General features: G+C 46.4%; 1 protein-coding gene and 2 long non-coding RNA genes across 3 annotated transcripts; all 3 read right to left on the bottom strand.

Moving 5' to 3' along the window:
* Window positions 1-338: 338 nt before the first annotated feature.
* INHBB (inhibin subunit beta B) lies at window positions 339-6,085 on the bottom strand. Its single transcript, XM_066190247.1, has 2 exons — window positions 5,683-6,085; window positions 339-3,047 (listed from the first exon to the last, which is right to left on the bottom strand). The coding sequence occupies exons 1-2, from the start codon at window positions 6,083-6,085 to the stop codon at window positions 2,272-2,274; spliced, it is 1,179 nt and encodes a 392-aa protein (XP_066046344.1). The 3' UTR covers window positions 339-2,271.
* A 1,324-nt stretch (window positions 6,086-7,409) lies between these two features.
* On the bottom strand, window positions 7,410-9,621 carry LOC136293450 (uncharacterized). The gene is made up of 3 exons (XR_010722155.1): window positions 9,429-9,621; window positions 8,966-9,291; window positions 7,410-7,495 (listed from the first exon to the last, which is right to left on the bottom strand). It is a non-coding gene; the product is annotated as an uncharacterized lncRNA (long non-coding RNA).
* A 5,981-nt stretch (window positions 9,622-15,602) lies between these two features.
* Window positions 15,603-22,364, bottom strand: LOC136293002 (uncharacterized). The gene is made up of 5 exons (XR_010722042.1): window positions 22,328-22,364; window positions 20,356-20,546; window positions 19,483-19,564; window positions 16,999-17,201; window positions 15,603-15,788 (listed from the first exon to the last, which is right to left on the bottom strand). It is a non-coding gene; the product is annotated as an uncharacterized lncRNA (long non-coding RNA).
* Window positions 22,365-25,790: the final 3,426 nt, after the last annotated feature.

Raw genomic sequence — 25,790 nt, 5'->3', positions numbered from 1 at the left:
CGCTGTTCCTGCACCCAGAGCCCCTGCACTGCTGCAGAGAGAAAGCAGCAGATGCTTACATGTATAGACAGCAATAAAACTGGAGTGTAACATTTTTAGGATCGCAGCTGAGCTCTCAGACAAGGCTTTCTGCAATGACTAATACGACTACGGTCTAATGCGACAGTTCACCGTCTGCAGCCTATTGAGTCCTGAAAGTAAGCGAGTTCCTCCAGATGTTACACACTGAAAAAAAAAAAAAAAAAAAGAGAACATCCAGTTTTCAATCTTTTTTATTTATTTAAACTGTACACAAATGTAAAATACTTCAACAGCAAATCTAAGTGAAAATTGTTTGGTTTTAAATTATTATGGAACAGAACCTAAAAGGAACTTTATTAAATAAACATAAAAATTGGATTTAAAGGATGCACATATTGTAATGTATTCTACAATAGTCACTTTTTTTTTTCACTCTACATTCCATGTGCGTATGGTATAGAAAAGACACTGAATAGAACAAACAGAATCCATTTTGTACCCTGAAACAATTGGTAGGCCTCGTGAGGGATTGCTCAGTATGACTACATGATATATGATGGCTTTGCCATCTCATAAAAATTATAACTAATATGTTGGCCTCTTTGGTTCCAAAATTTATGTATAATACATTTAACTGTATTCATTTTTTGCTGCTATAAAAATAACATTTTTTTTCAAATGGCAGTTTTTTGACTAATCATGCAACTAAATCAGTGCAAACATTAAAAGCAATCATTCGCTTTAAAAAAGAAGCAAAAGATTTAATTTCAAGTATAAAAAAATATAAAAAAGTCATATCATAAGTCCAGTTTTGTCTAGTATGGGTCAACACTTTAAATTGCATAGCTCATGCGGCACCTGTTTACCTAGATAGTGAGCAAAGATAAGTGCACTATCAAGTACCACTTTTCAAGGCATTGAAATTTGCAAGTGCTATTATACGTGCATTCAAGCAGTTTGCAAGTGCTATGCTGTATCATTATTTTCTGATCTTTATGGCCATCCTTGACACCTCCTGGTAAGGAAATTGAAAGCACTCTCCTCTCTCCTCCTTTCCAAGACTTGTAAAAATGTTCCTCGCCTGTTATTAAACGCACTGCATTTCCCAGAACGTCTCCACTCTGTCGCTGTCACTCCTCTCTAGGGTTCATTGATTTAGCCGTGGTGGCCATTGCTTGTTTGCTCATCCCCCACGTGACGCAGCCTTGCTGAGTCCCCCATTGAAGAACACAGATTGCAACTTTTGACTTTTTGTTCCTTCGAACAGTGAGAGATGCCAACAGTCAACACAGTCCAGATATGGTATCGATTCCCTTTTCCAAGACACGGCGGGTGTTGCCAACCATGGGTTGCTAGTAGGCAGTGAAAGCATCGGATCACGCCAGCCCAGCTTGTGACTCCGCAAAGGCCAGGTGTTAGAAATACAGCAGCTTCTTACGTGTCTGTCCCCTTTTCTCTCTCTCTCCCTGATGGAACCACACGATTCCTTGTTGGAAGTGCTGTAGGAAGAAGCGGGTATCTGTGATGTTTATGTTTAGATAAATTTAAATTAAGAGGAAGTGATCGCCTCCCAAGGCAGGTGTCCTGCAGCTTCCTGTTAGACCTAAGAGGTGACAGTCAACTTTTTTTTTTCTTTTTTTTTTTTTTTTTAAATTTTCTAAGTTTGGTCATTTTGACACCTGCGTGCAAGAATACGTTGTGTTCTCACAGTCTGTGCTTTTGCCTGAGCAAAGGGAGCTCATTTCGGTCTGGCTTCGCCGGCAGGCGGGGAAACAGCTGCTCAGCCGTTCACTCGTACTGGCAGGCATTTAGGTCCGTCGTCACTGGTCACTGACTTTCTGTGCTCATGTCCCTTTTCCGAGCTGCCTCGTGTGTGTGTGTGTCTGTGTCTGTGTGTATGAGCGCGTGTTTGTGTGCGTGCCCACATTTTGTGTGTGTGTGACTCTGTGTGTGTGTGTGTGTGTGTGTCTTTAAGATATTTCATAGCATTAACTTATAAGTGATAGAATATATAAGTGTCCATGATCCACAAACTGCCACTGTCCTGACACCAAAGTGAAATGATTATTTTTTTCTTTTTTTTTTTTTTTTTTCTTTTTTTTTTCTTTTTTTTGTCAAACTTTTCCACAGTGACTTTCCAACACTGATGCCTGGATACACAGTGAAACTTCCTCCAACACCATCTTGTACGGGAATGTTTCTCTCTCTCTCTCCCTCTCTCTCTCTCCCCCCCCCCAAACACACCTTAAATCAAGCACAACCACATTCTTCCACAATCATATTGGGAACGTCCCTTTTCACAATGTTGTATTCATCATCAAAGTACAGCATTGACATTGTGCTAAGTTTGGTTGGAATGCAACAGGAGTTCACGGTGCCCGGGTTCAGCCCCCGCATTCGGTACTGATTCACGACAGCGGTGTGAAAGGAGGAAGCCGACCCCGGGACACCGGCCAAGTAGGCCGGGCAGCTCCCTTCACAGTAATTCCCATAGTAACCTGATGGTGCTATGATCCAGTCATTCCACCCAATGAGTCTAAAGTCAATGTAAAACTGTTGCCTGCAACATAGATTGGTCCTGCCATCGCACTCCAGGCCTCTTTTCCGGATCCTGTGTTTGTTATCGGCGAGGCGGGCTTGCACCACTAAAAAAGGCCGGTGGGATTCCTCCCCGGGGTCCACATAAATTGGCAGCACTGAATACTCTTCACAGCCCTCACATTGAACATCCAAGTTCAGTCTCCTTTCTCCTCTCTCAAACAGAGCCTGGATCGCCTCTGTCATGGGAAAAGTGTGCCAACCACTTCTTTTGAGATCAACTTTCTTTTCAACCACATTCCACTTGTTGCTAGTGTCCGGGTCTTGGAAATAGACTTTGACTCTTACTTTTCGCCTGCTGCCTTTCTCTAAGACATATGGAAGCAGCTTCAAGTAAAGCCACAGGCTGGCTTGAACGACAAACAAGTTCTGGTTCCCTTCATTCGAGATGAAGAAATAGAGGCGGACTCTAGATGAGGCCAGATCGTCTGCAAGATAAGGAGAGATCAGCAAGATTAAGTCAAAAAGGAAATGTTAGCTTGTGTGCCTTTCTGGATTCAGGGACAACGCTAGAGCACGGCAGATCGAGTGAACGGCGACGGGGCTGTGCCAGTCAGAAGGCATGCACTGCATCAGATAGCCCCAGTCTGCAATCAGAATTAATTGAAAAGGGGACTTCCCACAGCAACCTTCAACATGGGGCTGTAGTCGGATGTGTCAGATCTGCAGACATCAGCAAGAGCTTTCCAGAATATATGTTTTTTCCAGAAAGCCGAATTTAAAGATGTTACAGCAGCACCTTGAAAAAGACCGGCACTAGGACTAGGACTCTGCTATCTCATCAGTTAAAGAACAGTTTTAACTTTCAGGTACCTGCCAGTTCTCATGGGGAGAGCTCTCTCAATAACCACTAGAACGCCAATGCCAAACCAGGGATTTTGTTTCGATTTGCACATATTCTCGTCGCGGTTTAAAGGAGAGGATTCACGAGACAGAACGGAAAATATTTCAGTAATGTGCCTGCTTGTCCAACAGATCAAGCTAACCCCCACTTAGTCTGGTAGAATATCTGCTATTATTAATCATTTCAATCTCTGCCTTTTCTCCCTGAAATGATGAACTCCCATACGAGGCAAGGCAATGAAGCGGTTGTTCCCGCTGTAATGCCGTTATTGGCTGTTCTCAATACGCTTTTCAGCAACACCAGAATTAAAGGAGAGAAATTGTCACAGAAAACCAAATGTCACCAAATGTCTGACATAACCCCTTATTTGTAAACAGAAGAGGCTGCTGCATGAAATATTTCAGAAATATCAGCGGCCTTCCTGCAATTTTGTACTGTAAGTCCTAACTAAATTTGGCGTAGGTGATAAATGTGCCGGCCTTTATGGCGGAGATCGTAATTCTGGTCCCTGAATCAAAGCATCCCAATCGCTATTTAAAATTATTGCTGGAAAGGCATTTTATCATCTGCCCTTATCGGTTTCGCTTCCGTCTGTACAGAGCTAAATGTAGATATTTTCTGCCTTTTCCTTCCCTAGGAATCTTTAGCATTTTTGTCAGTGTCTGAATGGGATTTTTTGCGTAGTCGGTGTCTTCATTTGTTACCCTAGATGCCTTTCAAATGTGCCTCCAGAGCCCATTCAGTACCTTGTAATAGTTCAGTGACAAAAATTTTCACTGTTTGTCTACGTTTTACATAAAGTCAATTTTGGAAGTGTTACAAAAGACAGCGATTGACTGAATACCAAATGGAAGTACAAGCCCACCCCCAATCTCCCAACAACATCCTATTAAAAAATAATAACCCCCAAAATGTACACTAAGAAAGCCTTTTGCATGTTAGTAAATACACAACTTTTTTGTAAACTGTGGTGACAGTGACAGAAAAAGAACAGTATGGTGCTGCTGCACCGATCCACATCACTTGTGTTGTGTGAGATTGTGTGCACTCATAAATTTTGTATGTGAATATAACAAGCATATGTATAATGCAACAGATCCCATAGATACTGTAAATGTATATGCCTTCGGTAAGTGGGAGGGTAGATAAAGAAGATGAGTGGGCAGCATACAGGCTAGAAAGAGATTTATTTTGTGGACAAATGATATACAGATGCCACAAGAAGATAGAGAGAGAAAAATGAACCAAGCGATAGAGCGATGAAGGAAAGGAGAGATGGGCAGATAGACAGGAGAGAGGTAATTTGCGGAGTGATGGTGTTCCAGGCAGATGTGCAAAGTTCACAGGGACAGTGGTTAAACTACTGGAAAGCTGTGCTGAAGGGATTCGGTGACACATAACTGCAATGGCTGGACAGAACTGAGATGGCTGGTACCGTGGGGATGGAGGGCAGTTAGGAAACGGACTGACGGACAGAGAGGAGGCAGACACACTTGCTAGGACACTGCAAGCAGGCCAATACTGCAAATGAAAGCTAAATAAATGGGAAACAAACGGAAAGAGAGGATGGGCAAATGCAAGCCTCAACAGACAGATGCAGGCAGTGAACCAGACGAATGTGCAGGGCAGAAAGACAAGGCAAGGAACGCAAGAGATGGAGCGGGACAGGCAGAGGAGGGACGGTGGGACACGCAGGGACAGAGACAAGCCCCGGCGCAGCTGGAAGGACCGCCGGAGGGGAGCCAGGGGCACAGAGGCTGCGGAGGGACGGAGGGACAAGAGGGGAGTTGCAGGGCACAACCCGGGGAGAATCCCGGGCACAGGGGCACAAGCAAGGAGGACGGGAGGGCGCGAGCAGGGCCAGGGCGAGACGGTGCGGGGCAGACGGGAGAGCGAATGAGACGGGGGGCAAGAAGGTGAGCTGGGCGGCCAGGTGCCTGTACCAAGGCACAAGGACAGGCGGGGTGCGCACGGGGCCAGGCAAGGGCAGCCGGGGAACTGCCAGGGATCAGGCAGGCGGAAAGAGAAGGTGGGCAGGAGGACAGGCAAGGCGAGAGGGAAGACTGACAGAGGTCAAGCAGGGGGACTGACAGGGGTCGAGCAGGGGTGATGACAGACGGGGCGAGGCAGGACAGGCGGGGAGCGCGGCAGGGCAGGGGCCGCGGGGGGTCGGGCAGGGGGGCGCGGGCGGCGGGGGCGCGCGGCCGGGCGGCGCCCACCTGTCTCGGCGAAGCTGATGATCTCGGAGACCGGGTCGTGGGCCGGGGGCCCGGCGCTCGCCTGCCCGTCCAGGCTGGGGATCTCCACGCGGCCGTCCTCCCGCACCTTGCCGGCGTGCAGCTTGCGCAGCGCCGTGACCATGGCCGCCTTGGGCACGGCGTGCGTGATGTTGGGCCGGTCCCGCATCTGCAGCCGGCTCAGGATGTGCCTCTTCACCGCCTCCAGGAAATCCCCGTCCACCTTGCCCGGTTCCTCGGGCCGCCGGAAGCCGCAGGAGGTGCATGTGTCCTGCGGGGAGCCGCCGGCGGGGGCCGGCGGGGTCGGGGTGGCCGCGGCGCCCAGCAGGAGCAGCCCGCAGACCAGCAGCGCGGCCAGCACCCCCCGGCGAGCCGCCCCGTCCATGGCGGAGGAGCGGGGGGCCGAGCTGGGGGCCGCCCCGGAGCGCCGCAGGGAGCCCGTCTGCAGGCAGCGCCGCTCCGAGCGCTCCGCGGCGCGGAGGGGGCGGTGGCAGCCAAGCTGGGGGGCCGCAACCGCTCCGCGCAGGGGGGGAGCCGCGGCGGAGGGAGGGGGCGCCCGGGGAAGCGGCGTGTGCCGCCGGGGAGGCGGAGGGGGGAGGCTGCACGCGCAGGCACCGAGGGCGAAGTTGGCGGCGGGGGGGGAACAGGCTTGGCGTGCACGGAGAGAGCCCGGCTCCACGGGGGAGGGGGACGGCAGCAGGTGAGGGGGTGGCTGCGGAGCCCGGGGAGGAGGGAGGGGGAGCGGGGAGCGAGCCGGAGGTGCGAGGGGATCCGGGGAGCAGGGGAGAGGCGGCGCCGCTCTGCCCCGGTGCCCCGCGTCGCTTCAGAGGGGCATCCCCGGGCGCAGTCGCTCGTGGTCCATCGCTCGCTTCGGCAGGTCCGGGCGGGCCGCGGAGAGGAGCTCTCTAGTCCAGCGTCATTGAGGGGGGCCAGGGAGATAAACGAAGCAGATTTATATACAATCCAATTTATAGCCTGGAAGGAGGGGGGGGGTGGGGGGGAGAAATGCCACTTGTACCCCCCCGCCCACTCCGCCCCCGCAAGACAATCCGTGGGTGCAGGTCTCTGAGCAGGTCGGCTCCGCGCCGCTCGGTTGTCCCCCTTCAGCGCCCGCTGCTTCTCAGCGTGCCATCAAAGTTGACCCGGAGCATAGCTGGGGAGGGAGCCGGGGGCGGCGGGCAGGGGGTGCGCGGCTGGCAGCTCCACTGTTGCGAGTCTTCTCCCCCCACCGTCCCGCTTATTATTAGCGAGATGCTTTTATTTTCAAAGCAGCGCGGAGGGTCCGGAGTCCTGCGCGGATGCGGTGGCGGCGGCCGGGGACCCCCGCCGCGGGCAGGGCACCGCACGCGGCGCGGCGCGGAGCGGGGAAGCGGCGCGATCCCGGCGATCCCAGGAGAAGCTGCACGGATCCACTCGGTCAGACCAGCTCTTCGGCTCGCTCCCTCGGTTGCTCTTTTAAACAATATCTCCCTTGTTGGTGGTTTGGGTTTTATTATTATTATTGTTATTATTATTTTAAGTGTGATTTTTGTTGTTGCTGCTGCTGCCGCTGCTCCAGTTAATCTGTCTCTCTCTCTGCGTCTTTTTGATCTTTCGCTCGCCTTGTGCTGGCTTGAACGCTGTGTTTTGTTTGGGGTTTTTTGTTTTGTTTGGCTTTTTGGTTTTTGTTTTTGTTTTTTGTTTTTCTTTTTTTTACGCGTCTGATGTTCCCTCTCGGATCCGCAGTGAAAGGTCTCGGGGAAGCTGCTTGCTCCTCGCTTATCTTCTCTGATCTTCTCCTGTTAATTTTCCCCCCCTGCAAAATCACGACATTGTGGCACTTTCTACTGAAACTTTTATACAGGAGTTAAAACCACGTGGGAACTCCAACCTATAACAGAGACGCCATGGGTTCCTCACTATTTAGGAGATTAAGTTAAGTCTTTTGCCCCCTGGGCTATTACAGTAACTTCCTGATGTGGAAATATTAACTATGCTGTTTCTTTAACTCCCCCCGTCCCCTCCCTCCCTCTCGGTTCCTGCAAACACACCCACTGCACACCGGCTCGCGTCCCTGTCCCGTCGTCCGGCAGGACGGACAGACGGACGGACGGACTCCGAGCGCCTGCAGCTCTGGCCCCTCTCCCGCCCCGGCCGGGAGATGGATGCCCCCTTCTTCCCCTCCCCCGGTGCTCCTTGCCTTTTAAGCACTTGAAAGAAGAAGTCATTAGAAACTTCACCGTCGGTTGGCTTTGCGACGGGGCGGGTTTCTGTTTGTTTGTTTGAATGGGCCGGGTAGTCGGGGCGGGTGCCGGGGACGGTGTGTGTTTTCCGTGGGGCAGGAGGGACGCGGAGCCTGTCGGAGGCAGCGGGGGGAGGGGTACTGGGGCGGCGGCCGAGCGGAGCCGGGAGGGGAAATAACGGGACGGCCGCGCTCCTGCAGCCGTGGCGGGGAACCGGCAGCAGCGCCGGCCCTGCCCGCGCCCGGGGAACGGGTTTTCCTTCGCGGGGCAGCGCCGGGCTTCGGCGGGGGGGGGACGACACCGGGCAGCGAGGCAAAGGGGACGGCTGTGACACCCCTCGCAGGGGTCAGAAGGGATTCCCGCCCGGCTCCCACCAGAAGCCCTGCCCGGGGGCGAGCAACCAGGGACGGGGGGCGAGGAGGCGGGGGAGAGAAGCCGGGCGCACATCGGCGGCCGCGGCAGCGCCGAGGCGTCACCGCCGAGGCGTCACCGCGGCCGCTCCGCGTCCCCGCCGGGCCGGGCCGAGCCCCCCGCGGGGCCGCGCTCACCTGCGCGGGGCCCGTGCGCGCCGCCGCCACAGGGGAAGCCTGGGCCGAGGGCGCCCCCTCTGGGCCGCGCGGGGAAGCGGCGGCGGGGCCGGGCGGGGTCACCGGGGCAGCGACGCCGGGCAGCGGGACGGGGACAGCGGGACGGGGACAGCGGGACGGGGACAGCGGGACGGGGACTGCCGGCAGCCCGCGCGAACCCGCCGACGCACGGGAGGACCCGGCCGTGGGGGGCGCTGGGGAAGTTTCCGCGGGCCAGGCTGGGGTGCCAGGTCCCGCAGAGGCGAGGGGCTGGGGCTGGGCAAGCGGGCGGTGCGCTCTGCAGCCGGAGCTCTGCGCTGGGTGAAGGAGCACCTTGGGCTGAGGGCACCGGGGGGCTACCGGCCCTTCTAATCGCATCTACTTTTTTCTTTTTTTTTTTTTTTTTTTCTTTAAAAAAAACAAAAAAAAACAAAAAAAAAAAAAAAAAAAAAAAAACCCAAAAAGAGAAAAGTCTACCTTCAGGAATGAAGGCAACTCTCAAGACCTTCATCTTTTTCACCAAGCCGGATGGTACTTTTCAAGGGGCAGATGCAGGACACACAGATTTCGAGCATGACAGCAAAGAAGTCCCTTCTGCTTGCTTCATTTTGTAGAAGAAGAAAAGAATAAAACTTCTCGTAGGTTGCTGGACTGCACTCGTGCAAGCGCTGTTAGCTGTCACTAATGCAAGCAACTCAGGAGTGTGAAGACGGTCAAGTGGAGGATCAGCTCATTACTGTGATTTAAGAATGGAGGGGGATGAATGCTACTCTCGTCATAAATATTTTCTTTCTTGTTCTATACTGCAAAAGGAAAGACATTTAATGCTGTGCATCAAAGTCACATTGCAAACCCAACCTAATTTTTCATGTTGGGTTTAATGTAAACAAAGTCTAATTGCATATACAGCTTTGTAAATCCTCAGCATCACTGGACCTACCCTGATGAGAGATCAGAATTAGGTACAGTATTTCCTCCCTGCCAGTAACAGGTTTTGAATGGAAAGCCTGGAATGTAAAAAAAGAAATAATGCTAAAAATCCAATCACTCTGACATCCTGTGAGCTAATAAGAGCACGTGAATGCAACAAGCTTAGTACTTCACAGTAATTAATTTGACAGCAAAGAGCTAACAAGAAAACAACAGGCAGAGCAGTGATGACTGGTTCATAGAGGTCACTGTCAAACAAGAAATAGGTGCAAACACAGTCCATCTCCCTCTGGAAAAAAACATTTCATTGCCCCAGTGAAAATGAAATGCCAAAGAGGGAAAATATCATGGACTTGATGGAGATAACAAATCTAGGAAAGTATTTGTAGCAGTAAAACAAGGTAGAGGGTTTGTGTTTTTTTTTTTACGTATGGGGATTTTTAATCATCCCTGTTACTCACTGAAGTGGCATGTTTTGGCTTTTGCTTCCCACCCCACCCCCCCCCACCCCCCCACCCCTTCTCAGTTAGCCAAAGCAATTTTGCATATTCAAATATTGGGAAGACTTATCTTCTCTCACAATTACTAACAAACTAATACGCTAATAATCTCTATTGTTATTTAAAGTGTGTCCAACACAGCATTCTGGAGGCAGTGCTCACACAATAGACTTTCTGGCTTCCTCCTAGAGAAGAACTTAATCAAACCTCAGATGCTTTCAGGCAGAAGAGCCTTCAGGGAGAGCAAACAGGGTTAACAGAAAGAAATGTGCCATCTGATTTCTAATCTTGCTCAGGGAGCATGGCCTATTGATTGAGCCGTAAAACTCTGTTAATTTTGAGATTTCCTCAGCTTTCAGTTCTTTCCCTTGGGCATAAACTTGTTGCTTACACACAGTGGCTGAACCATCAGGGAAAGGGTAGCTTCACATTTCCCCCACTCGGCTCTCTTCCCCTCCTCCCCTCTATTCTATTTGTTCTGAGCTCATCTGCGTGAGGATACATTTTCACACACACCTTCTCAAACCGGCTGCTATTCATCTGATTCAGGGTCATGCTTTTCCATACATTAAATGCAGGGGAAAACTGGGAAGGAAATGGCTGGGATTTGTGCTTGACGGGCAAGCACACGGTTAGCCAGGGAGCCCTGCTGTGAGAAAGTACAGCGTCGGAGGGTATTTTCTGTGGAATCATCAAGTCTCATGACTGGAATCTGATGCCTATAAAAAGCTAGTAGTATAATGAAAACAGTATAAACTGAGATGCTCAGGCAGTGTAAATCGACATGTTCCCGAGACATCCAATTGCTACAGAATCATGGGAACAGGTCAGGTTGGAAGGGACCACCCATGGGGTCAATCTGATCCAACCTCCCTGCTCAAACAGGGTCTTCCTAGATACAACTCTTTCTCCCTTTATAACCTAGATATTTGCTTATGCACATTTTTCTCACGGGTAAGGATGCAGAAGTCGCTCTTGGAGAGGCCTGTCAGTGCAGCCCTGAGCTAGAAACTGAGCAGGCAGCAATGGCACAAGGGTGCTCCCTTAGTGCTCAGTGTTTCCACCATGCCCTCAGTGGGACCATGAACAATTTACAGTAGCAAAGGATCTAGCTCTTCTCCTTTAGCTGAAGTACCTTTTATGCTCTTAAACCATTAATAATATCTATTAGGTAACCTTAGCAATCCATTTGAGGTAGGATTTTCTCTACTGTACTGATGACTGAACTGAATAAAAGCTTCACATATGAGAGGCCTGGTTTGCACTAGAAATGCTTCTCTTTGATAACCAGAAAATACAAGTTTTACTAGCACAAGCATTTTTTTCTGCAAGCGTTTCCCAAATAAAATAGGCTATACTGGCAAAAGCACTTTTTTTTTGCTCATATAGCTGCATCTATATGGGGGATTTTTGCACGTAGTGAAACGCAATCTGTTTTAAATGGCACTTCAGAAGAGCATTGCTATCCCACAGAAGTTTCAAGGCTAGACCTTGAAGTATATACTTCTGCCTCATATCTGAAAGAGCTTTTTACAAGGTAGCCATTGTCATCTTGCAGGAAATACAGAGAAACTGAGACACACGGATACAGGGACAGGCTGGGAGTGCTGTGCCCTGACTGGAATTTGTATTCATTACATTCTTTAGCTTCAGATGAAATTATGTATCCGTAATCAGACTCATTCCCCACTACACAAAATTACTTCTTGAACAACTGTGACAAAGACAGTGGATGTTTCAAAAGCAGCATAATTCTGTATGAAAGATAAGTCCTATTGAAAATCAGGTAGGTAAATGCCATTCTGAAATGACCTAGACATTTTCTGAACTGTCAAAGATAGACCTAACTCATGAAAAAATAAAAACACTAAGAGGTTAATCTGGCTTCTTTGCTCCTGCCCATGCTTCTTTAATTGAAAACTGCTTGTTAACAGAGATTTGCTCTCCAGAAGAAAGGATCCTACTCTGAACAGCACTTGGAGAAAGAGGGATTTAGCACACAGAAACAATAGACCTGACCAAACTGGGAACTCTTCGTCTAAAAGCAGGTACAATGAGAATCTGAAAGATGAGTCACAGAGAAATACAGTAGAGCCCTCAACAGGTTCTGAAGAGCACCTATTGAATGCCAGCTTTCAGCACAGGTGTCAGGCAGGATGGGGGACATGAGGGAGACAGCAGGACAGGGTGGCAGGGATATACTCACAACCTCAGCCTCCTGCTCCCACTGCACCTGCTTCAGCGCGGTTGGAGTCCTGCTCCCCTCGCCTCAGCTACCTTGCTGTGCTTCATGGGCAATGTGTTGACTGATTGATCCTCTTCAGTGACCGCTCCATGCCCTGGGAAGGTTTGCAGCCGAGCCCCAGGTTCGCTGTGGGGAATGAAGTGTGGCTGAACCTTGTGCCCGTGGTGCAGTGCAAGTCAGGTCCCTGCCTCAGGCAGGTCTCTGCACACAGCAGTGTCCCCTTGCCAAAAGGGCTGACTTCAGGGATCTGCTCCAGTCTCCAGAGTAAAGGGACCAAACACCATTGGGTGGATATCCCATGTGATATTCAAGAGCTATCTGCTGCTCGTTGACGGCTTAGAGTGTTCTTGTTTTCCTCGCACAGTCTGTCCTCTGCAGTCCAAAGCTGTAGTCTCATAACCAGGCAGTGACTTCCTCTGAAGTTGCTTATATTGACCTAAATAGGTTGGGGCGGGTGAGGACACACAGAGAACATGAAAAAGCTGTGCTGGTTGCCCAACAAAGAAGTGTCTGCTTTGTGGTGAGCACTTTTAACATATAAGCACTTTTAACATACTGTAAAGAACATGATTTTCATGTTTGTTTAAGTTCACACCAAAAGGCTTGCAAAGTAGCAAAGTGGGTAAAAATAAAATATGCATTTAAGTGGTAAACAAAATAGTTAAAACTTGACCTTTTGTAATTTGAATGCTACTTACTGAGGCAGTGCATTTAAAAGTCCACGGGTGCTTTTCTTCTGTACATCCACACATAATTGATGTATCTGAGAGATTTAGAAAAGGAACCTTAGGATAGAGCAATGTTAAAATCAGCTGTCCTGAGAAAAGCAGTGATTATCGGGGAGTGCTGACAAGATGGAGATGTTTCCCTCCAATTTTAAATGAAGCTCGGAAGGAAAACATGGCTAGTAGCTTTACAATGTCGTAAGAGAAATGGAGTACTCGAGTCATGTCACAATGGACAATCAGTAGCACTCCATGAGTACCTGAATATAAGCTACTTCTTTTTTTTTTCACAAGCAAGTAGCACAGTATAGAGGAAATGTCTATGCCTGCTTCCTGTGGACAGGCTGCAGCCAGAAGTCCTGGGCTTAGGCCTGAATTTCTCTCTCTTTACCCCATTTTTACTAGCTGTACGTTAGGATGACACCATTCAGTCCTCTGTAAGTTGCTTCGAAATGAAGAAAAGAGGCATACAAGAATTCATCTTTTCCATGGAGCTTGACACAAACAGCATGGCCTTGGTGCTGTTTGTCAAAAGTAGTTTTCGATCTGTTCATAGTTAAATTGCACAGTTTTGTTTCCATGAATCTTATTATATTAAACCAAAACTGTTGTGCAGTTCAGCTGTTTGCTAAAGAATGTCAAAGTGAGATTTGAAAGATGATTATGATATGATTGACTCTGCTGGAGCCAGGATCAAGGCACCCCTATAAGAGCAAAAAAGTGCCCCAGTGCAAGCAAAGAGGCTCTTCCATTGGGGCAGAGCAGTAGCACTGTCACAGTTAGTGGAGCTCTATAGATTTATCCCAGCTGAGAGCTGCCCCACACGACTCACGCTCATCTGCCCAGTGCTATTTAGCCACTGCAGGCGTCTAGGCAGAATGTTCAGACTGCCTCAACCCACCACGTTTGCTGCATGGACATTGGCTCCAAGCAAGGTCCTGTGCTACCACGCAAATTCACAGGAGAAGGTTCTTAACAAAAATTTCTGAATCACCTTCTTCCCTGCTCAGTATCTATCAGTCATAAGTCAGTGCTTGAGTATGCTGTGGGATTAAAACAAAATGGGTTGTGAACGCTGTACAACTTGGGTGCTAACCTCTGCCATTTCTTCCAAAACACGTGAAAAAGCACTTACACTGCGACAGCTTTCTCACTCTCCAGGCTACAAGCAGGTCTTCTTGTTCTGTTATTTCCCTGCCATGGTCTTCTTAGAAGCGGGGGAGCTTATTAACAAAGAAAAACCCTAAAACTTCTCCACAGCCGTTTGCCATTTCTCAGTAATAATCTTGCCCCCTCAGTGTTTACAGCTGTGGTTGAGATACTTACCAAGAACATGATTAAGAATAAATTATAATATGTGGAAATATTACTGTGAAATATACTGATACTATTATACCAGGATAAGAAAACAAACCACCACTTCAGAGATGGCAAAAGCAGGAGCACACGGATCATGTTAAGCAGACATTGGGTCTAACAAACCTACACAGGTACTGAAGTGATAGCAGGGTGCAGAGCTGCAAGAGGAAAGTGTGTTGTTCTAGGGTTTTTTGCTTAAAAGATGATAGAGAGGGCCTAGGGGAGGGGAATGCATGGAAAAGAAAAGGATGAACTTTTTTTTTTTGGCTACTCCACATGGGGTTTTCCTCTGTTTAAATGCTGAAGGACAGAAAGATTTTAAATTAAAATCTTAATAAATATAGCCCTGAGGCTAGTAACATTATTACATCCAAGATGATTACAGCAACCAAGCCACAAAATACATATATATATTTATTTGAAGCATAATAAGCCTCAGTATTTAGTTAGAAGAAGGCTAGGCACCTAACTGACTACCAAACTACTGAATTTTCCATTCCACTCTACTAAAAGTATAAACCAACACGGCATCTGGTTTGCAGAGTTTGTTTCATTTCTGTACAAGATAACATTATTACTACTTATATTTTAGATATACATATATATTTTCCAGATCATATGCACGAGAGTTGGGATGAAGAAACCCAAGTTTGCTATAGGAGATATAGATAATAATTCAGCTTCACTCTGAAAGAGGGATCTAGGTCCCCCAGATTGCTTGAGTGAGGCATGTTTTCCTTGAGACATTTGCCTTTTTCAGTCGATCCTAGTCTCAATGTAAGATTCTGCACTCAACGTGTTTATGTAGAGCGTTGGGGGTTTTTTAATTATGGAAATTTTTTAATAAAGGATACAGGGAAAATATGGGATACAAAGAAAAGGATACAAGCTGATAAAGATGATTAAATCATAGAGCGACTGCGGAGTGGGTCATGAAGTGTTATAATCCCCAACTCCCCTCTGCTTTCTGCCTCAATGTGTTAATGCATCACACTTTAGTACAGTGACACTTTCAGCCCTAGGTGGAAATTCACACATGATGAAGAGGTGGAGGAGGATTTCCAGATGGTCAGACCTCAGGGAGTGCGAAAAGGTGGGGGGAGGAAGGGAGAAACTGCTGAAAGGAATCGGACTTTGGTCACATCAGTAATTTCCAGCTGAAAATGGAATATTAAAAAAACCACCCAAACCCCAAAAAACAATCACCAAGGATCCCATACCGCGGCCAGGTGCATTCAGGTTTGGACATTATGTGTGATAAATCCTCACCAATACTGGTTGTGAAAGATCCCTAGGAAATACTGGTTTATTTGTGTGCAGCAGAAAGGTGCGAGCTTCATTTCTTTGGCCAAATTTTATTGTTGGTACTAAAGCACCCTGACACAGACCCAATTAGTTTTATTCTCCACAATTCCACTTTTCTAGAGGTTATTGTAAACTGGTACTTGCTCTGAACTGTGCACAAATTTTCACTCCATGCGATGCTGCATCCTTTGGGACCCTCTTCTGCAGGGCCGCCTCTACAAGAACAGTGAAGGGCACTGAAAGAAAATGCAAGACCTGCATCCAGTTGGTCCCATCACACCCCAAAACAGGCCCCACTTTCCCTTTAGGGGAGCATAATGCAGCAGCTGCTATCACACAGCTGGACTTCTCTAAGACGACCTCATTTACTGTGGTCTTTCGGGGAGAATGGGAAGGTAGTCACGGGCCAGAGTTCAAGGGGTCTGGTCCTTCAGGGTGAGAGGTGCTAGAACTGTATAAAGAATTAGCAATAGATGGTATTTTGTAGAGCCACAGCTTTTTCTAGATGTCAGGGTTAGAGAAAATTCAAGATAACCAGTTATTTAGGCATCACTGTACCCCTATATTTTGCATATGCGTGTTAAAAGTAGTCTCTATAATGACATAAAAACTGAGCATTAGCTATGATGGCTCGGACTGCATTTCTAAGGGCTCTTGCTTCATTCAGCTTCAGGTGTTCCTCGGGTCATAGGCATTTCCCCTGCCACAAAATGTGCACTCAAGCTGCCAATGGTGTGCAGTCACACTGGAAAGGTGCTTTTATTTAATATCATCAGTATGATTGCATGCTATTTACCTATATTTCCTGGACAGCAACTAAGTAAATTGACCACAGCCTGGTGAACTGTTGGAACAAATATCATGAGAAATAAGGCTGTTGCACAGATTTCACTTTGGGGAAACGTTTGTTGGATGTCCAATCCCTGTCACTCCCAGTACAAATCATGTTGTGTGTGCAGGTCAGGACAAAGTTCAAGGAGACAGAAGACACTTATTCAACTTCTGCTGGAGCAACTTCAAATTTGTGAAATGTGTGGTTTTAACTGATGCTGAATTCCTACCCCCATTAATTGACTTTCTATGTTAAAATCGCTTGTGTCATAGCAAAATACAAAGAAACCTTGAGCATCTGATGTGGTAGTGGCTTCCATGATGATATATTTAAGACGCCCAGGTGCCTGTCGCTTGCTTTAGTGGCAAACCAAATGCCTCCAAGCCTTGTAAAGCCTGCAGCATCCATCTCGGACTACAGTCCCTTGCAATGACTGGATGAACATCTCCGACTTTCTTCCCTAAGGACTCAATGCAGCAGGTGTTTTCAGTCTGCCCACCTTCCAGATCAGGTGTCCAAAAATGCAGCAATAAATATATTTTTTTTTTCTTCCCTGTTTCTAAAAGAGCTCAAGGTGGGTGGAGGATATGGGTGTAGGCTATTTTTATTCATACCTTAATTTAGTCAGTAGTCCAATGGTTCATGAAGAAGAGCTGGGCTCAGTCTTTTTTTCTGCCTGACAGGAGTCCCAGGGAGCATGAGAGGCAGCTCAGGTCTTCTCAGAAGGAGCAGGCCATGGGGTGGTGCAGGGACAGGAGCACTCCCCAAGCCTCCAGTTGAGTCAGTACGTGACCAAAGGGAGCAGGAACCCACAACTCTGTAAATAGACAGTTCAGAGAGCCACAAGCCCAGGCCTCCCTTCTTCTCACCCTGCTAGCCAAAACATTTGGAATTAGCTAATTCACATGAGGCCAGCTTTAAGAGGATGGAGGCAGTCCCCTCCCTGGCACCAGGCATACCCTGGTAAGCGCACTGTGCTGGGAGAGGAGACATATACATTCCCCGGGGCAGAAGGGAATTGAGCCATGTGAAATTCCCCATGTTCGGCACTAGCCTTTTGAGCGCCGAGCACAGTGTATACAAAACACTGCTGTGCTGCCAACTACCCTGCCTTTCCCTTGCATGAACGGACCCACGCTGTGTTCCTGGAAAAAAGCCAAGAGAGAGCCTAAATTGTGAAGCCCAAGGGATTCTCAGCCCCCAAGCAAGGTTGATTTAAGAGGCTGTGTTGCCCATGGCTTGCTCAGGCAGAGGAGCAGCCTCTTGGTTTTGGTGGCTGCCATTTTGAGGTAAAGCATGGAAACATCACTTCAAAAGGCAAAGATTTGTGGTGGCTGCCAAGAACTGGGATTGCAACACTCCCCAGTGATGCCCAAGACCTTTTTCCAAGCCTGCTTCCCCCAAACTAAAACATCACTGTCATTGCCATGCTATCACTCAACAAAACAAATGCAGAGGCAGTTCCCCCAGAGTCCAAACCACTGCACAATAAATTCTATACAGACCCAGGTCTGCCCACAAAACAGGCACTACAGGAGAGCAGAGAGATTGTGAGGTAAATGGGCCAAGTGACTTTCTTCCCTCTCAAAGTGACAAGGCACAAACTTGCAGGATTAAGCCTGTAGGAAAATTAGTCCTGCTGGAATTTATTTTCTGTCTAGGTAGCAAGGCTGAGTTTTGTTAACAGTGATGGTTAAAGGACAATAAAAGAATGCAGGGGTAAGTTAAGGATGGATTTAGACAAGGCAAACCATTAACTGTCTGTATTAAGAAGTGAAAGTAACCAAGTGGTTGGTAGCTGTCAAGGAAGACAGTACTTCGAGCAGAAGAGCTGGATGAACGGAACAATAAATTGATAGAGTATTTGCCCATAACCTGGGACTCCTGATGTGAACAATTACAGGCATGAAACCAGGCAGGAGTAAACAGCTCCCCAGCCCCACGATTGGGATGTTTTGTTATTTAGCAGAGACCACCTGGTGCACATCAGAAAAAAACTTCATCTTCTCACTATGGACTTCCAGCCTTTAGAGGTTATACTCTGTTTTTGGGCTTCTGACACAAATACATGCAAAAGGCCTTCCCAGCAGGAAGTGCCCAACTCTTTTAACTGGGAAGCCAAATTTAACAGTCTTGCTAAGACACCTTTCCTACCCTCACCCCTTGGTTATTTCCCAAAACAAGAGGAACCGCAAAGGAGCCTGTGATGACTGAAAGGAAGACTCTGCCAGCAGCAGAGTTTCCTCTGTGCATGCGTCACTTGCTGCAGCCTGTCTGGGGTGATGGTGCTGTCAGCAGGAAGGGGTTACCAGGAGAGGTGGGGCTGCAGAGCTTTTCACCTTTCACTTCCCTAGCATTTCTGCAGCTAGAAACAGGCTACAAGTCCATTTCAATTTCTGCATTTAGGATATGTGTTCATCAATTTTTTAAAATTTGAAGTCCTGGGAAAGGATTTTAGGAAAAAAGAAAGAAAACAAAGTAAAGCACACATCCCTTTGTCATAGACCTGCACTTCAAAAACTCCAAACCTATTTAATACTTTTGACTTTACTCAATTTGTGTCTCACAGGGAAGACTATTTCCCTGGAATCTATATCCCCATTTCTTTCCAAAAAAGAAGAACAAAAGATAAGTTTTAACTTGGTGTTGATGCAATATTCACCCCACCCAGAACCAACTTTGAAAGCTCATGTAAAAAACATGAAGAGTAATTTTTACTTAGCTCTTGTTATGAACAATTCAGAGATAAGAAACAAGGCAAGACACGTCTCAGCTGCAAGTGTGAACATGATCTCAACACTGCAACATTTTCCTTGCCTGGCTAGAGATGGGTTGGCAGCATGAGGTATATGAAGGTAGGTTACAGGTGACAAGAATGTAAAAAGCCTGTTATTAAACTAGGTGTAAGCAGTCTTGGAACTTCATTAGGGCCAGGGAATTCAGCCCTGGACATTGCACCTGCTTGATTATTCACTATTAAACAAATGCTGTAAACTTAAGTTTCAAGTTGGAGAGGATTCAGACACAGCTCTTCTTGCCCTCTGACTGGGCAGCGGATGGAAAGCAGTTTGTGTCATGGACAAACTCCATGTGCTCACCTCTTTCAGAGAGAAGCAAAGTCTTCATCACAAGTTTTCACCAGGTGCAGAGTACAAGTCATTTGCTGTCCTCCAACTGCAACTATAGAAGGAGAGCAAACTGCAGTGTGTTAAAGGTACATTTGGGCACTGACCTATTTTTGTTCATCTGCCATGGGAGAGACATGTGGAAACATTGTGGTTTGATGGATTTGATTAAAAATATGCTAATGAATAAAGAAAATTAAGTGCATCCCTTGGGCTCCTGGCAAGCTGCCAAGACAGATACTGGGACCACCAACAGGGGATCCTTATGTTCCGGCTTTTGCAATCCTTCAGATTCCTACTGTAAAGGATGGTGACCCAGCAGAAATGGGGCTTAAAGTTGAGTGGTTTGCATGTTCTGCCTCCTCTTCTCTCCAAACACCACAATATTTTAAAATTTATGCCCCAGGTCCTGGAATCAGCAAGCATAAGAACATCTTAGCTTTCATTGAAAAAAGTACTTTTGCCATCATTGTTGAAGCAAGAAAGCTTGCAAACATGAAGCAAGGGTACTCAAAATGCTTGGAAACAAAAAGACTGTGAAAGAGAACTCCAAGTTCATTTTCTAAAGCATCTCATTATTTCTAAACCAAATGCAGTTTTGGAGGCCTGACTTATGGTTTTTCAAGCTCCTGAGGCAAAGCTGCAAATGTGGCCTTTATTCCCACGCAGGAGAAGCTCTGCCTGCCCTCCTCCCTCTGTACTGTTCAGGGAGGGAAAGGGGGGAAAAAAGGCAAACCAAAACAACTCAAGCAGGCACAGTGTTACCTTCTGCTCCACAAGTGTTTAGTGCACTACTGTCACCATTCAAGCAGATTTACTCAAGGTACCATATTAGAAAGCTCTAACCTGGCTGCAGAAGTAGGTGAATCATATTCTGCTGCTGTTCTTCAGGTAGGAAGCAGCTTTCATGAGCAAAATCTGAAGTGTCCAGCTCTCCTAGTGCTCATAATCCTTCTGTAAGTAGCTGTTCTTCCCATAGCATGATTCATTCTATTGTCCTGCAGTCTTCAGGGCTGGAATGAGGCAGCCAACCTAAGCTGGGGATGCAAGTACCTGTCACACAGTGGCACTGCTCAGCGCCTAATTGGGGCGCAGTCACCAGGAGGGAAAGGAAAAGAAGGGCTCATGTTTTATTAAGCTGCCTGAACCCAAGCAGACCTAGGAACTCCTAGAATGCTCAGTGAACTCCTCAAGCAGTCTATAGAGAAATGAAAACAGAGACCCCTCAGTGAAAGTAGTTCTTCCACACCCATGACCGGGGCACAAACTAGAAAATTAAAACCAAACATCTAGTCCATCCTGCAGGCATTTTTTCAGCAACTTAATAGGTTTGGGTTTTCATAGCACCAGCTTCCAAGCAAGAAACAGTTTTAGATCCTGATTTCTGAAGCCTGTCATCCTGAGAAAGGACACTTATGTCAGGGAGGTCTGTGTCTGACCAGGACCATCTCTCTCTGGTTCTCAGTAGCCTTTTTAAAACTGAAGAACCAAATTTCTAGGGGTAAAACTGCAGGGTATCATGGGCAATGTTGGTTTTCATTTAGAAGCAAAGAAGAATTTGGCTATTTTTTCAGATAATTACTCCTTCCCACAGTCCACAGTTGTTTTCCTTGTTTACTGGTATAGAATTGTAATGCCATCATTTTGTGGGGAGAGTAATCATGTTACAGAGCACTCTTATAGACCACAGGTTGAAACACTCATCCAAACAGCAGGTTCAGTTTGTTGTATGTGTTTTCCTTTTTAAAAATAAAAACAGAGCACTATTAAACTGTAGGGAGTAACTTTCCTTGACTTTCAATGCTACATGTGTGCACAAGTTTGTCCTTGAATTCTGTATTTGGTATTTGGCCTATGAAACCAACATGCATAAAGCCTCCGATACCCCAAACGCTAGGCTTTAAAAACAAACTCTATAAACTCTGATTATATCAAAAACATGATTCTGCCTCAAAGCCAAGTAACAAAGCTCATTGAAGAGAACTTACTGTAAACTCTGGAGATTAATCAGATCTATCAGGAAGGCAAGTGCAAAGCATGTGATCCCAGTCTCACTTCAGCTTTTCAGTTCCAACACCCTTTGGAGTTACAATGCTTAAGGGGCCATTTGCTGCTATATCCCTAATAGATCCTATTCCCATAACAGACCTTGAGTCGTTTGGGGGAGGAAAGACCAAGGGCCAGAAAAAAAAATTAAATCAGGATATTCTCTGCCCCACCCCCAAATTAAGGCTTTATATTTCAAAGAAAGCCCAGCATCTTTAGTTACCCTTAGAAACAAAACGTTTAGTGAAGTAGCGTACTCTCTCAGGGAACAATAAGTATTCTTTCAGGCATGCAAATCAGTGCTCAGCAAGCAGAACAAACTTACACTTGCAAGGCAAACTGGTTTAATGCCAGAGAAAACGTAAATCCACCATCCCCATGAGAAATTGGGTGTTCTGCTGCACAGAAGAATGTTTAGGCAAGATTTCACATTAGCATTTGCATGCAAAAGGAAAATTTAATTTTAGAACAAAGTCTCATACCACATGAGAGAATAATACAGCCAAACAACAAAACCAGAAGAATCTAACTAGTGTGGATTTCTACATGTAATTCAGGTGGCAGATTCGTCTGAGCATGCTGAACAGCCCCTCTCCAAGGCAGAGCTTCTAACTCCTAAATCCACAAGATGGAGCCAGCAGTTCTCAGGAAGAGGTGCCTGTACCATCCCAGGAATTGTCAGCACGTAGCTCACAGCACCACACTAAAATGTTCTGGTTGGGGCAGAATACAGGCAAACACAAAGGCAGAAGCCAAGCTATGTACGACTCACCAGCCTCCCGTTTCATCCTGCTGCAACCAAAGGCAAGCCTGTTCCTCACAAGCACCTGCAGACTATCTGAAGAAAAATGTGCCATTCTGAGCTTTGGGTACAGCTGTGTAACACAACTGCGCTCAGAACCCATTCCTGCCTCCTACATGACACTTTCCATGCTACCCTTTCTCTGCCACAGAAGATTTTAAAAGTTACTTCACTGGGAAGGAGAGCAACATAAACCACTGTGGCAATCAGAAACACAGGGCAAACACCAGGCAAGCACAATGTAAACAAGATTATGTAAATTGCTGTAGTCTTTAGCCAGAAAGTCATCAGCTAGAGAATGTTCCACTTCCAACTTGTACAGCAGCGGTAGCAGAAATTGCTTGAAAGTTTACTGTGAATCCCATTGCTCTGCCACTCCAAATTAAGTGGTATTAGAGAGCAGTGAGCCTGTCCTGAGCCATCCTGCCTCAGAAGCATCTCAGCTTCTCTCCTGCAGTTCATTCACCACAAACCTACAGAGAGAATGGAGTCTGGCACACTCAAAACACTAAGGACTAGTTTTTCCACAGTGTTGCTTATTCTGTTATTCAAAGGCACAAGACTGTCTGAAGAAAAGACAAACTCTGTACAACTCTGTCATTTATGTAGTTGATACAAGCTGTCTGATCCAATTAAGGTCTGGAAAATTAATTGTGAATGAACCAAACTACTATGTCAATTCAGTCCTGAAAAACATGCCCACCATTTCCAGAAAGCCAATGATGAGTGTCTCAGTCTCCTCTTCCTCCCCCCCCCCCCCGCCCCGAAGTGTGCAATATAATCTTGTTACATATTTGATAGAAAGGTTAATTACAGACACTTAAAATTAGTGGCTGGCTCATTTAAGAATTTGGGGATTAGGCATGCTTTTAGAATGCTGTAAAAATCAATAACAAACAAATATGAAGCTCATTTTTTCTTTTTATTATCAATAGTAATACAAATCAGTTGTATTAGCATGATAATGAAAAGTGACCAGTTTTACAGACATTAAAAATGTTTGTGCAAGTTAGAGACAAAGCTCTGAAGCTATGTAAGGAAAAAAATAAGAATTTACATTATATAGTATAGCATACATAGTTTAGAGGCAGTTTCATTAAGTCTTGCAATCACAATCACTTCCTCTACACTAAACCTCTCACTTGGTGTTAGAGATAACACCTTCCCCTCCCAAGAGGAACACCTGCCATTTCCATGAAGTGTGGAGATTACGGTGAAAATCATAGCTTTTTTTTTTTTTTTTGTTCCTCTTCCCTCCTTCTCCTAACTATAAAGTCAACAGGAGGTGAACACTGCAACATATGCTTATAGCAATTAAGGAAAGCTTCTGTCTACATAAGCTCTGAGCTGAACTGATAACAGTATTCTCTTTTTGAACAAGAATTGATAGACCTGTCAGGCCTAAGAACTGGGTTAATGCTTTGGAAAGCTTTAAAAAAAGATCTGGGTGAGCATTTAGTTAGATGCATTTCTCCCCTACATACCTCTCACTACATTCCAGATTGTAGTTTTGTACCTTAGACCTGAAGTATTCTTGAGCATTATACTTAAGCCAGACAGGACTCAACTGAATTTCAGATGGTTAACATCTTACTGAAGTTTAATGCCCAGTAAATGCATGCGTACATCTTCTCCACATCAAGCCAAGTGTTCCCCTAGAAATTGCAGTAGAGGTGTATCAGTCTGTATAAGAACACATATGGCACAAGTCATTGAAAACACACTTCATGCTGCATCTGTACTCCCACCTGGAGAGATGCTCCTCTACAAGAGTCAAGTCTGCCTTTGCAGTCATGGAGTTTAACCTGCTTTTCTTCATACAATGACTTAGCCCTTGTTACAACAGGGGCTTGTTTGCTCTGCTCAAACCAGAAGGAAAACTGGAGCACTTGAAGCTAAGCCACATATGGAAGATTGCACATAGCAGTAAACAGTTCCCTGACTTCATGTTAAGCCATTGCGCAAGAATAATACTTGAATGCTTAAGTGCAAGTGCATAGTCAAGTCTTGCATGACCTCCAGCTGCAAATACCCAGTTACCTGCCTACAGTCATGCTCCAGAATGATTTAAGAGCACATTATACCAACAAAGAAAAGTCTTGGTTTTTAATTATCCAACATGCAAAGGCTGATAGAATACGTCAGCTTCAATTCAGCCTTCAGTTTCCTCAGCTACACAGCAGGGCCAGCAGGCAGCCACACACCCCCTGCTGCCAAAGTCATCCCTTATCTGATGTACCTGATCCCCAGTTACTCAAAGCTCCATTCACACTGCTCACAGGATGCTGTGCCATGTTATATTCACTCCATTCAACCCACCTGATGCTGATGTCCATTGATATCCAGTGAAGTACACCTGGAAGCCATTCAAGAATCCCCAAATCATACTGCCCCTATTCAGAAGGGCATACATTCAGGCACGTCCACCATGAGGTGGAGGCAACAGGATTCCATTCCAGGAAACCAGTTTTATTGCCTTCCTGGTACAAGTCAAAAAGCTTGCTGCCCACTTTTCCAAAGTAGGCAAGGTAGCTGCTTTGTTGTGTTTCCAGCTGTAACTGGCAAGTTAGACTGAGTTTGTCTCAAGTACAGGAGAGGAACACTGAAAAGCTGCTTTATTTAGTCTCCAGGCCTAGTCTTTCTGGAGCAGGTGACAAGAACAGAACACTGAAGAGATGCAGCATCAAGCCATGAAGCAGCAAGCACCTTCCAAGTAGGTCCACCTCAGTGGCATAGCTTTATCAGTTGGAGAAAAAAAATAACCTGAGTGAAAACAGCACATGGACTGTAAGAACACCAGTGAGAGACTCGCAGTTCTGAGAAGAAATTCATCTGTCCTATCAAATACTGTCAGATACTTTAAGACTAGAGATCAAAGGTCAAGGCATGCAGGGCTCTTGAGCCAATATAGCTGAGCTGCTCATTGTGAGCTTTGCTGAATTCATTATTCATACAGCAAGAACAGTTTGTTCAGTTTTGTTAGACACATTTTACAACCCACCTTGGAGGGGCTTGACCTAGATAAGCTTGCAATGTGAACTCAACTGTTGTTTATACTTTAGGTTAATTAAGGATTTAACCTTTAAATCTCAAGTAAAACCAAACCTAACTGAGTTGCCTTCCTCCTGAAGAGGAAAATTCATTTGCTGTATGCACAATATACAGTCAGAAATGAACTTTATCCATGGAAGTTCAAGAGGAAACTTTGTTAGATCTATTATAGCTTCCAGTGTCCTATTAGGTGCTTAGGCTTTAGACACAGGTGACACAGATCAAGTGACAAGTTCTGTAAGCCAGCAGGCTTCCAGCTTCTGCTTCAAAACACTATTGGGTATAACAAAGCCAACTTCACAATTAATTACACTGTTCACAGAGAAGCAGTTCCAGAGCTGGTTAACTATTCTTTCTGCCCATACAAGATAATAGTAACAAA

The sequence above is a fragment of the Chamaea fasciata genome, unplaced genomic scaffold (genome assembly GCF_029207755.1).
Source record: "Chamaea fasciata isolate MVZ Bird 193981 ecotype frontalis unplaced genomic scaffold, bChaFas1.0.hap1 SCAF_8, whole genome shotgun sequence".
Classification (NCBI taxonomy): Eukaryota; Metazoa; Chordata; class Aves; order Passeriformes; family Sylviidae; genus Chamaea; species Chamaea fasciata.
Note: the sequence above shows the minus strand (reverse complement) of the source record. Positions and strands in the feature narration are given on the sequence as shown.

Coding starts and splice junctions, on each gene's coding strand:
- INHBB (XM_066190247.1), bottom strand. CDS start 6,085: ATGGACGGGGCGGCTCGCCGGGGGGTGCTGGCCGCGCTGCTGGTCTGC. Junction 3,048..5,682: donor CATCAGCTTCGCCGAGACAG/GTGGGCGCCGCC, acceptor CTTATCTTGCAG/ACGATCTGGCCTCATCTAGA.